This window comes from Hydractinia symbiolongicarpus, chromosome 14, assembly GCF_029227915.1.
Source record: "Hydractinia symbiolongicarpus strain clone_291-10 chromosome 14, HSymV2.1, whole genome shotgun sequence".
NCBI classification, from domain to species: domain Eukaryota; kingdom Metazoa; phylum Cnidaria; class Hydrozoa; order Anthoathecata; family Hydractiniidae; genus Hydractinia; species Hydractinia symbiolongicarpus.
In genome coordinates, this window is record NC_079888.1 from 14,830,727 (window position 1) to 14,842,721 (window position 11,995).

The 11,995-nt window shown below is 33.1% G+C and overlaps 2 protein-coding genes across 5 annotated transcripts; both read right to left on the bottom strand.

Moving 5' to 3' along the window:
• Positions 1-1,038: 1,038 nt before the first annotated feature.
• LOC130625731 (uncharacterized) lies at positions 1,039-8,475 on the bottom strand. Of its 4 annotated transcripts, XR_008981752.1 has the most exons (4): positions 2,389-8,270; positions 2,133-2,201; positions 1,957-2,025; positions 1,039-1,881 (listed from the first exon to the last, which is right to left on the bottom strand). XR_008981752.1 is itself a non-coding variant. In XM_057440833.1 (2 exons), exon 2 carries the CDS (start codon positions 7,344-7,346, stop codon positions 6,462-6,464), a length of 885 nt encoding a protein of 294 aa, XP_057296816.1. In that variant the 5' UTR covers positions 7,347-7,796; positions 8,426-8,475; the 3' UTR covers positions 1,039-6,461. The 4 variants fall into 4 exon arrangements, 1 of the variants encoding a protein (XP_057296816.1); XR_008981750.1 differs by having other exon boundaries at positions 1,039-2,025; XR_008981751.1 differs by having other exon boundaries at positions 1,039-2,201.
• A 552-nt stretch (positions 8,476-9,027) lies between these two features.
• On the bottom strand, positions 9,028-11,501 carry LOC130625732 (uncharacterized). The gene is made up of 4 exons (XM_057440834.1): positions 11,465-11,501; positions 11,095-11,160; positions 10,943-11,008; positions 9,028-10,868 (listed from the first exon to the last, which is right to left on the bottom strand). Exons 2-4 carry the CDS (start codon positions 11,140-11,142, stop codon positions 10,404-10,406), a joined length of 579 nt encoding a protein of 192 aa, XP_057296817.1. The 5' UTR covers positions 11,143-11,160; positions 11,465-11,501; the 3' UTR covers positions 9,028-10,403.
• Between the last annotated feature and the right edge of the window lie 494 nt (positions 11,502-11,995).

Genomic DNA, 11,995 nt, shown 5'->3' on the forward strand with positions numbered 1-11,995 from the left:
CGCGTTTTTACTGTACTACTGGAAAAATCCACGGGTTTGCCTGTCCTTTTTAGGTACAGGTTTTTTTTGTAAGCAACAAAAAAGAAATTAAGTGTGACTTGATATTGCTTGTTCTTATTTTTAAAGACTAAGCTGTTTATTAACAATTAACTTCGACCAAATTCACATTTAGGCTAGCTTTTACGTTTTTCATACTGAACTCACAGAACACGATAAGTATCGGAAGCTTGGTGCTAATAAAATTTCTTATTTCTTTAACCTATTTTCAAGCTGGGAAATGATTTTAACAATTAGCGCCAATTGCTGAATATATATTTCAAAAAATAAATTGGTCTTACAAGTTACATAACAAGAATAAAACCCTAAAAACTATCATATTTCTTCTTTAAAGCCTTATCGAAACGGCGGGAAATCGACAAAACTCTTTTGCTGTTTTCTGTAGTGTGTTTTTGACGTGTGTCATAAATCTGTCGAAGTATCTAAAATAAACAAACTACATGTTTCATAATGTGGAAAAAAAGAGCTTTAAGGCGAGAGGCCCTTTCGTTAATATAGCATTGACAAGACACGTAAAAATAGTCAAAATATATATTTTTGTACGGACTTTTCATAATAAAAAATAAAATAACATATACCTGTTACAAGCTTTACAAGGAAGAGGTTTGACTTGACCAATATGATAAATCTTCGTGTAATAATTAAGCAGTCTAACTTGTCTTGATTTGAAAAGTCCAGCCAACTTGTCTGAAACCTAGTGCACAGCTTTCATATGACGGTCAACTTTACCTCCTACATATTGACATCTATTGAATGGACATTTCACTTCATATATTATTCTGCTATTTATTGCTATGACCTTTACAGCATCTGTACTACCAAGATGATTCTGTAGATCGCTTAGGATCTCAGTGCACCGTCGACGCACGAAGTTGATAGCCTGAATATGTCTGAAACTTATAATGCATAATATAGTAATTTCTTTAAGTAAAAAACATTTTCGCATCAACTTTCGCATTTTTAATTCAATAAAATTAAAATTTTGGCAATGTACAATGAACCAAAACAATAACAACAGCAAAAACAACAACAACAACTAGAGTGAATTATTTAACTACCTTGGATTGTTGTCGGCAGGAATATAAAAAAAGTACCTGGATAAAAGTTACGATCACCAGAATACTTGAACTTCAATTCATTCGATTTTGACATTGTTTTTTTTATTTATAATGACCTAATGAAAGAACGTATATATAGACATTTTCTCAACAACTAACAATTTTCTTCTATTAACAGTGCGCAAATTTTACATGCCTTTATTCAATTTTGAAAATTTATCCACACTAATGAACAAAAAAAAGAACAAAAACATATATATTTACATCATATGTATTTCAATATACATTAATATACATTCAATTTACATCAGCAGTTTCTCTTTTGGATCTGTATATTTGGATTTACGTAAAATAATGTAACAATGTGTTGTAAAATGTGCAAATTTCTCAAAGCATATTCGCAATACAAATCTATGTATAGATAGAAAAGTATACAATTCTATGTCATAGAGACAAAAAAGAGAAACTGTATTAGTTACAATTAGATATGAATAATTGCTCAGCTTCTCCTGATATATGGAACATACCAGCCTCACTCAGAGCATGAAGGACGAAGTATGTTTTACCATCCTTTGAAATTCTCCACACAACCTTACTTGGGTCACCAATGCCATATCTACATTCTGATAGCTTATTCGGCCACATGCCTTCAATTTTACGCCCAGTTGAAGAGTTTTTACTTTTAAAAGCCAAAATGTTTCATTGTCATCAGGTTGAGCATATACAGACAATATATGCCCAACAGTTATGTCTGATTTTGGTAACACTAAACAAAAAAAAACATGATATTTACTTTTGTCTCAGATCAGCTAAAAATAAATTGCAGTCAAAATTTTCTCACCTGATACACCATCCACAAAGTTTCCACCATACACGCTCTCTTACACAACATCAGGTGTGGCATTGGTTTCTACAAATAATTTTTAAGAAGCAAGTATTTAGTTGGATAGAATCTTCATGCCTAGAAATAAAAAATGTAGAATATGTTAAAAACATTTAAATTTCTGAAACAAGTACCATTGTTTTGGTTAGGCAGCTCCTCCAAAAGTACGTTTGCACCATCCTCATCCATATTTCTGTTTTGTTCTAAAATAAAAAAATGTATTTCTAAATTTACAGTTTGAGAAGACCAAAGGAAGACAAATTTAGAGAATAAGAAAGTAGATTAGAAAAGTGTTCTGTAAGAGCTGCTTGTGGTACTATGACAAAATATGCCTTTGAAAACCTTTTTGTTTGAATCACACAAGTGGTTTGTGCAACTCTATTTATCTACCTTCTAAATTTTCTGGTACAGATATCTGATCTACTTCAGAATCTTTGTTCACATGTCGTGTTGCGCTGATATCATGTGTTTCTATAAAAATTAAATTGTTAGCTGCTAGATGGATATGGATTTAATCCACACCTCGTAATAACGACGCACTAGCGTTTTATTTTATCAGTCTATCTATCTATCTATCTATCTATCTATCTATCTATCTATCTATCTATCTATCTATCTATCTATCTATCTATCTATCTATCCATCTATCCATCTATCCATCTATCCATCTATCCATCTATCCATCTATCCATCTATCCATCTATCCATCTATCTATCTATCTTTAGATTCACCAAATTGCTGGATTGCTCCCGAAATGCAAATTTCGTAATCAGTCTTTAAATCGATCTAGCATCTTCTGTAGTAGGAAATACGTGGCTGTTAAGTGCCGAAAAGAAAGTTCCATGCCTCTTTGATGGAATTGAAGTTAAAAATTTCTATAATTTACATTTACAAAAAAAATTGAGCAGAAGTGCGCAAAGCGTTTGCATTTCGGGAGCACGCATGTTTTCTCGGGCTACATTGACCCCCATAAGTTGTCCTTTGGTCCCATATTAGCTTGCTTTATTCCCTCTTAAATGATAGAATCCCACTCCATTCCACCTTTATTTTATCATATCTATCTAGGAAAAATACAAAAATTTTGATAAATTTGATTGAGTGAAGTTCATAGTGTAATATCGGGTATGTGTTACGTACGCTGATGTAAAATGCGACTTCGATAGCGTTTGATTTTTTCAGTGTAACTCTCATATCATCTTTAAACACTACAAAACCAGTTCAAATTGCTGGATTGCTCCCGAAATGCAAATTTCGTAATCAGTCTTTAAATCGATCTAGCATCTTCTGTAGTAGGAAATACGTGGCTGTTAAGTGCCGAAAAAAAAGTTCCATGCCTCTTTGATGGAATTGAAATTAAAAATTTCTATAATTTACATTTACAAAAAAAATTGAGCAGAAGTGCGCAAACCGTTTGCATTTCGGGAGCACGCATGTTTTCTCGGGCTACATTGACCCCCATAAGTTGTCCTTTGGTCCCATATTAGCTTGCTTTATTCCCTCTTAAATGATAGAATCCCACTCCATTCCACCTTTATTTTATCATATCTATCTAGGAAAAATACAAAAATTTTGATAAATTTGGTTGAGTCAAGTTCATAGTGTAATATCGGGTATGTGTTACGTACGCTGATGTAAAATGCGACTTCGATAGCGTTTGATTTTTTCAGTGTAACTCTCATATCATCTTTAAACACTACAAAACCAGTTTAAATCCTTTTGCTTCTTAACAAAGTGGGTCTGGGGTATGTTTAAAGGATGGAATGGAATAGTAAATATTTTTTGAAAAAAAATTATAAGCATTTTCTCGAGTTTTTGCCTTCAAAAAATTTGATTTGAATTTCGGGAGCAAAAAGTTAAGGCGTTTTTGTGTAATTATTCTTAAAAAATGTAATTACACAATGCGGTTCAGTTGTTTAAAGAGAAGGAACAATTCACACAACTCAATTCAAGAAAAAAATTGTTACAATTTATATCAATGTGCTCGATTTGACGCATGCGCAAAAAGACCCAATTTTGAAATTTGGATTTCAGGAGCAATTCCCTGGATAAATTGTTACCTTAAAAAGCGCAAGTTTATTCTTGTTTCAATAGGTTTCCAGTTGCTTATTAACGTGCAGTACTACAATAAATGAATTAAGTTAATTTTCTGTCAGTTCTTAACAAGTAGTTGAAATATTCTTGCCCCCTATTTTGTGGATAAGTCGTATGTAGCTTGTTTTTATGTATTTTTTATCTTACCAACTCCCGTATTCCTCATAGATAGGACACGCAGGTAGAAAGTTGGTATAGGTGATTATTATGATGACACAACGACAGGAAAATTGCTGACGTCAGCATTTTTGTGAAGGTTCCTCATTTCTGCTGACATCATCAAGTTCATTGTTGTTTTAAAACCATTGAAGAAGCTTCTTTCTTCCTCAATTATTTGAGGGGTAGTCATTAGTATGTGCCATTTGCAGGTTCGAGTTTTTAGTTAAGAAATTGTGGTTGTTTCACCGGACTTTTACATTTTTTGGGGTATTTCCTATGTATGTTTTCCACATGTTAGTCTGTCTTAATGTTTAGCGGAGGTGCCCGCAAGAAGCTTGTACGTGGCGTATTAGTAATTATAGCGTTTCGTTGTTTCATTGATGCACAAGACAGATGTGTTGCACATAACATTATTGCGCGCAAGAAGATCGGTGCTACGGAAACATAAAAAACGTCCGGGCTGGGCAAATTCGTGGGTTTATCCATGGACTGTGGACTTATATGAATTTATTTTGTTTACATACGGAAAATCTGCACCATTTTTACTAAGTACCATCCCTACGTAAGCGGTGCTTGCCAGAACAGCAGTTAATGTATTAGTTTTAGAACATTGTATGTAGCTATATCGACTCCTACAGTTTATTTTACTAACATTATGACAATTACTTCAGAGTAACATCTTTGGTACTACCTACGAATGTCCTGTGGGAGAACATCTTTCTCTATACTGTATCTAAGAATAGTTTGATATGTTGGTTAATACACGCCATAATAGACACTGTAATGTTAAATGTGTTTTATTTAGTCAGAGACGCCGTGAATAGTAGTTTCTAAGGCAGAACAATATGTTAATGCTGGAAAAAGGTAAGTTCCTTACAGAAATGTTCATTTAAACAAAAACGTTTACTTGAATTATTATTTCTAACGGAATAATTATCGGGAACATTTGTTAATACAATGTTGAAAATTAATAACAATATATCGTGTTGCAACATACAGTTAGATATTCATTAGTTAAAAATAGCTCTGAAAGCGTATTATACGAAAGAGGTGTATGAGAGGATGGTAAATTAAGAAAATGATTAGAAACATTTTGTTGGTGGGAATTGATTTGGTGGGAAAATAAATTTCACTTTTTGATTATATTTTTTTATTGCTACTTTCTATATGCATGCTGGGAAATATACTAATGTTCTAACTAGCATTGTCCTTTGCAAATTTCTTTTTCTCAGTGCGAACTTTCATCACTATTGTGGTTACACCGTATTTTTCGATCAAATCTTTCACAACTCTGTCAGCTTTGCTTGCACTGCGAATATCTGCCTCCTTAATTAATTTACTTTCTGTTATCAGGTCTCCAAATTTTCCCCAAATTGATTGGTTATCTTCGCTGGAAAACTTCACCCTATCTTTTCTAGTTCCAAACAAGGATGAAGTCGTTTCACACGTCGAAATCGATGTATTGTCGCTGATCAGAGCTTCATTATCGTTAAAAGGGGCTTCTGGTTCGTGCACTGTTAATTCTAAATGTTTAATTTTCTATTTTAATTATGTACATTTTTAAAGTTATCCGTTTTAATTTTCCTTTTAAAAGCTATATAGAACAGGGTTGTATGTAAATGTGTATTATTTAAGTATAACTGAGTTATTGACGCAACAACTTTTCATTTTATTTTAACCATATATGAAAAGCAACTTCAACGCCTCACTCACAAAATATTAAAAGTATATTGACGGAGAACAACATGATTAGCAATGTGAAGTTAATACACCCCAAGAGTCCTTCGCCTGTTACCCCAGTACGGCAGTTTGTCATTATTATTTTGGAAAAGCAAAATCTAGTGACTACAGTGACTGGACACTTTTTCTAAAAGCAGAATATATTTTTTACAAGATTAAGTCTCCAAGTGTCACGCGAGACAACGCAGCGAAACTTGTAAATTACATTTGTTTTGAAAATATGATTTTTTGGGAAAGAAATGGTTAATAGTAGTCACTTTCTTTTTTAAAAGTCTAAGTTTTTTAAAAAACGTAAAGCTTACAGGGGAATTATAACGTAATGTGCAGAAAGAATGGGATAATAATAAATTGCGTAATCAGGTTAAAATTTTAATAAGAAAACTAAAAATCAATTTGTAAAAACGTATTAAAATGCTATGTCTCAAATTATTACCTTTATCTCTAACTTCATCGTTATTCTGTCTCTTCGTCTTCACATGATGAAATAACGAATTTTATCTCGTAGCTGTAGTGAGGTAAGATTAAAAAAGCTCGGATGTAATGTTGACTTTTCTTTCACGACAGTCAGAGTGATTTTACCATCACTTATCTCCTTTGCAAAATGCACTTCAATGGCATCCTCTAGAGACACATCAACGTTATTCCCACTTTGGCGTAGGACAGATCTCAGCTCCCTACTTGTTTCTGCGGCATTTTTTGACTTTTCTTGCAGAAAGTACGACCGTCTGGCTGCTTCCTTGGAGTGGCACATTAAATTTGCCAACTGTTGCTCCAACTCTGGCCTCAAAGAATGAGTTTTAGTGACACACGTCTTGCGGACTAGTGTTGCATTAAGACGTGGTCGCAGCAAACTCCTTCCCACTGCTTTATTCCAAAATGAGTTCAACTGGCCTGTGGCCATTGAAGAAGACATTTTATTTCCGCTCCAGCTGGTAAAAAACGGGTTGTTGGCAGAACCTTTTTCGTCGTCTAGGCCTTCTAGCCTATTTCGGAAATGTTGAAAGAATATCGATGATTCTTTATATAGATTTGCTGTGAAGCAAATTGTCGCTGGTCCCGACGTCGCTATTGTTTTGTGGTTAAAAACACTTACAATATATACTCCATTTTCCATTTTCCCCGTCATGAACTCTTTGGTTGTCATGTTAGCCAAAGCACCGGTCCTTGACGCGTTATCCAAGCAGAGATAAGTTAAGATATAATCTCGAACAGAGGTAAATTGCTTGAATGTTGGAACTTTACCAGTGGCCAACACTTCCTTGATATTCCTGCGACAATTGGATACGTGTGTTGAATTATCGAAGGTGTTGACCTCTTCAGCTGTTATGAGCTGATCTAACTGCTCCAAATCTTTCATCCATTTGTCACTTTTTCTTTCTATACTCCACAATCCAGTTTTCCATGATAACTATCATGCTTGGACAGTCCTTAACGAAATCTTTGAAAAGCACAGGTGTGTCACACAAAATATACTTGTAAAAATGACATAGAGAATGGAGATAACTTTTTATAGTTCTAGCTTTTCTCCGTTTTTCAAAATTCAGTAACCATTGATTCCTGATCTTCATGCGGTCAAAAAGAACGGATAATTCGTATGAATCTTGGCTGGTGTCCTTTAAAATCAGCTGCACTTGTCTGGAATGTTGTTTCGCAGCACGTTTATTTTTTCGCTTACCATCAGGGCTAACCAACCACAATTCAAATTTGTCAAAATGTGACTCATTCCTCCATGGTGTAATTATAATATCCATATTCTCATCCTCCTCATCTTCATCCTCACTTCCATCCAAATCTTCAATTCTACATTCTAGAAGGAAAAAAACTTTTAAATGATGATTTTCCTCAGGGAGATAAATTAAATTCTTTACACTAAGCTATTGAAAGGCTAAAATAATATAATACTATGCATTTTTTACTAAGAAAATCCTTATGGTTCAACAGATTCAAGTATTATCAAGTTACTTACGCGACATGTCTTTGCGGAAAATTTATAGGTAAAAAATTCCTTTAAATACTTAATATTTTCTTGTAAATAAAAATTAACAAAATAATTTTTTTTAGAATATCCTGCTACTTACAAACAATTAGAAAATGTTCTTATTACGGACTGTTTTTTGTTTAAATCCTTTTAGGTTAAAAATTCTGCTCACTGTTTAAGTTCAAGTTTCTTAAGCATAAATTTTAAGTTGAACAAAAGTGGCAAATTTCTTTAAAAAATTAAATCCTGTTTAATGCTGGATAGAAACAAGTTTAATGAGAAAAGTTACGCAAAAATCATGTACAGAGAATAAAGTCGATATTTTCTTCATAACTTGTACGCTTCAATATATGTTCATATCAAACGCTCATATCTTAGGAGCAAAATTTTTACGCAGCGTTGTTACAAAAGAGGAGGGATTGCATACTTTTGCGGTAAACAAGTCAAACCTTACATACCTAGTGAATCGTTTTTGCTTGTTATTGGCAATTTACTACGGACAGGTTCTATAAATAAACAAATTAAAAGTAGAGTACGTCACAAGAAATACATTAAAGGTCTTCTGTTATCAAAAGAAAACTGTAGTTTTTAATGGTTGTTTATAAGACAGGTCATAGAATGAAAAATTATACTTTGTTCTTGTTTTTCTTCGAAACGGACAGATAAAGGCTCAATCGTCGTTATGGAAGGAGCTGAGATGAGATAAAGACGATTTATTGACAATTATTGTGATATCATAACAGAAAGGATGAATTAAACAATCAAGAGTGCCATGACGACTTCTTATCAAATATGCACTTAAAGCTAAACATACATACCTAGTGTCTCATTGAAAATTGGGAAATTTGAGTCAGGTTCTATAAATTAACCGAATAAATTGTAAATAAGCAGCAAAATTTTGTTTTTAACGGTTTAAAGTGCTAAAAAAGCGCTAACTGGGACAGAAAACATCTTTTCTTTTTTGTATTTGAGAGAAATTAGGATAGTTTTGTGAAACGGACATGCGCTTTCGCAGAAATTAGGAAAATGGTTATACCTATTTCTTCCGTTTCTTCTAAATCGACAGATAAAGGACCAACACTTGCTATGGAGGGAGCTAAGATGAGACAAGGAATCGTATATTATTAACAGTGAAAGTAATAAAATAGCGAATCAACGAAACAAGCAGCAACCAATCACCCTAGAATTATTTTTTTTATAAGCGCCCCCCTCATTTAAGCGCCCCATGTAACAAGTATTGTTCCCTCTAAAAGAAAGAGGCGCTTAATAGAATTTTTTTTCAGATTCGTATCAACCAAAACAAAAAACAAAAAAACTCGTAAATGATCTTAAAAAAAATCTTCTTATTAAAAAAGTTACAGCTTAATTTTCTGGGAATTTTAACTGCCATGTAAAACTTTTAACGTAGTATTTCTTCTTTTCGCCCCAACAAAAGAAAGAATGAACTTAACTGGTTATTCATATTCGAATCACTAGAATCTTTGAAATGTTATAAGGGTCTCCTTGTTTTAAATACACACCCCTGTGATAATCTCCCTCCCCTAAAAACTGGAAAATTATACTTGCCTTGGGCAACTATGAAAATTCACATTTTAGAGCTTAGACGGTGACGTGTTTCAGTGAAAATCTGCTTTTTTTTAAATTTCGCGATTGAAAGTAGCCTTTTTTTGGAAAAATGAATGAATGAGTGAATGAAATAATGAATGAATGAAGAGATCGTTTATTTGTAATAGTTAGTTATAAAACATACAAACCTACCTCTAGAAATCGTGGAAGAAGATTTTCGATGCTTAACCAAACCAGTTTCTTCTTGTCTTTCGCCTAGTGTACATAAAAATAGTTTTCTAAGCAAATTATCACCCTAATTTTTATTAATTATTACACCCCAGATCTGTATTGAGGGTTTTGGGTGTATATTGATTTCGTTATTAAAGTCATTGTTCAACTCACTAGGTCATAAAGATTTTTAGATTCAAAGCGCAAAAAAACATTTGCATAATGTCACATGAGAATAAATTTTTCCGACTTTAAAAACATCTTTGCTTAACCTAGTCTTTTAACAGCGCACTTTTGAAAGTAATCTTGTTTGATTCACCTGTTTTTTAATCGTAAATAAAGTGTGATTTGAGAAGTATGTTTTTTTTAACAGGGAATTAATCAACAGGTTAATGTTTTAATTCCAGTGCGTCTCACTTTAAGAAGAAAGAAATTATTACGGCAACCAATATCAAACATTTATTTTTTGAACAGGCACACAATCGTATGTCAACAAAATCTGCAATTAACAAAGTTAATAATTTTCTTACTAGTTCTACGCTCTCTTTCTTCTCGCCTACGTTCCGCAATATTTCTAACCTTTCTCGAAAACCAATCTTCATCGCTGCTATCATTGGAATTCACAGGCGACATATTTTCAGCAACTTTGAGGTACTTCATTCAACCATTCCTCATGATCTTGTTTTCCTCTTCCCGTTCGCTACTTTCGCTGCAACTACTTGTCGCGCTATCTTCGCTTAAACCATTTTTAGGTGTAAATTCCTCGAAAGCAATGGCCTCTTTCAGAGCAGCCTTAAATTTTTTGTTATCTTTAATTTTGTGTGTTTCTCTCAAATGATTTTCTATTCGAACAACCACTTTTGAGCAGCCCAGAATGGAACAAATCTTTTTCCGGTAAAATCGAGGTTTGGTTTTCCTTTGCTCGTTGGCTAATCTTTTTCTCTCGTTATTTGAACTGATTCCGCTTTTATAACTTTTGGCATTCTCTTCCGTTATCTGATGTACTCGAACAAGATGAACCACTAAATCAGTCTTGTCTTGAAAGCAGACTGGACAAGTGCACACTTTTCGTTTTCGTTTCTGTGGAAAAGTGCTCCTCAAAGATTTTTCCCATAGATTGAAAGTCTAAATAAAATTTTAACAACTATTAATTTCGGTAGGTACCTAATGTTAACCATAAACAAAGGTGAATTGCTTACTTTTTTGGCTTCAGCTACATTTCCACTCCGAATCAACTGACACAATCTTTCTGTGACGTTCAAATCCTTCAATAAGTATATTTTTCAGAAATACTTAGTAAATGTTACAAGATATGTCAAAAAATAAGTGGGAAAAGTTATTACTGTAATACCTTTTCATCACAGTTTTCTTTTCGCTTCACACGTTTCATAGGTGGCATTTCTGGTAGCGGGTTATCCTAAAAATGGGTATATTGTCAGTGTAAATTATTTGCCGATCTTGAATTAAATCTACATTTTAATTATTTTGTAAAATTGAAACAAAACAAATGCTTGTCATTTCCTTGTGTCATATTATGGTATTTTGTTATTTATTTCTACGAAAATAGCATAGGATATATTTCCAATCGCTTTTAGAACATTTCCTCTTATAACGACGTTCCTTTAAATGAAATAAGATCGTAAAATCGTAAAATAAAATAAAGTAAAGAGCCTAAATCGATAAACTCAGATAGTTTTACAGAAGATCCTAAGTAAACATACACGTAAGCGTCTAACTTCTAATGTTAATTCATCGACATCAGCAATCTAAAAGTAAACACGTATTGCTACTATAACTATAGCATTCTGTTACCACTGATAGTCATTTTGGCATTTGTAAAGAGTGTTAGGCAACTTGTCAGTCCAAAATGCTCATATAAAAAACTTCCTTAAGTGCTGATTAAGCAGTAAGGTACGTTACCTTTTCCTGAGCATCGGTGGGATTAAAAATTTCATTTAACATTTCCGCCGCATTGTATTCTTGAGTTGGCAATACTTCCACTTTCTACAGGCACAGAGAGTAAAAATAACAAGCTCAAGAAAATGTATAAAATGCCCTACAAGAATACTAAATAATGAAGGAATTAATAAACAAATAAACTTGTTTTTACTCTTCCATGTCTAGCAGGTAACAGTCAAAATATATTAATACATTGCAATTATACATGCACTTACATTTTAGCTTCGGTTAAGAAAACTGGTAATGTAATTAGAAAGCCAGTTTAAAATGAGAAATGTTTAAAACTAACCATA

Coding starts and splice junctions, on each gene's coding strand:
- LOC130625732 (XM_057440834.1), bottom strand. CDS start 11,142: ATGCCACCTATGAAACGTGTGAAGCGAAAAGAAAACTGTGATGAAAAG. Junction 11,009..11,094: donor AAGAAAACTGTGATGAAAAG/GTATTACAGTAA, acceptor TACTTATTGAAG/GATTTGAACGTCACAGAAAG. Junction 10,869..10,942: donor ATGTAGCTGAAGCCAAAAAA/GTAAGCAATTCA, acceptor AATTTTATTTAG/ACTTTCAATCTATGGGAAAA.
- LOC130625731 (XM_057440833.1), bottom strand. CDS start 7,346: ATGAAAGATTTGGAGCAGTTAGATCAGCTCATAACAGCTGAAGAGGTC.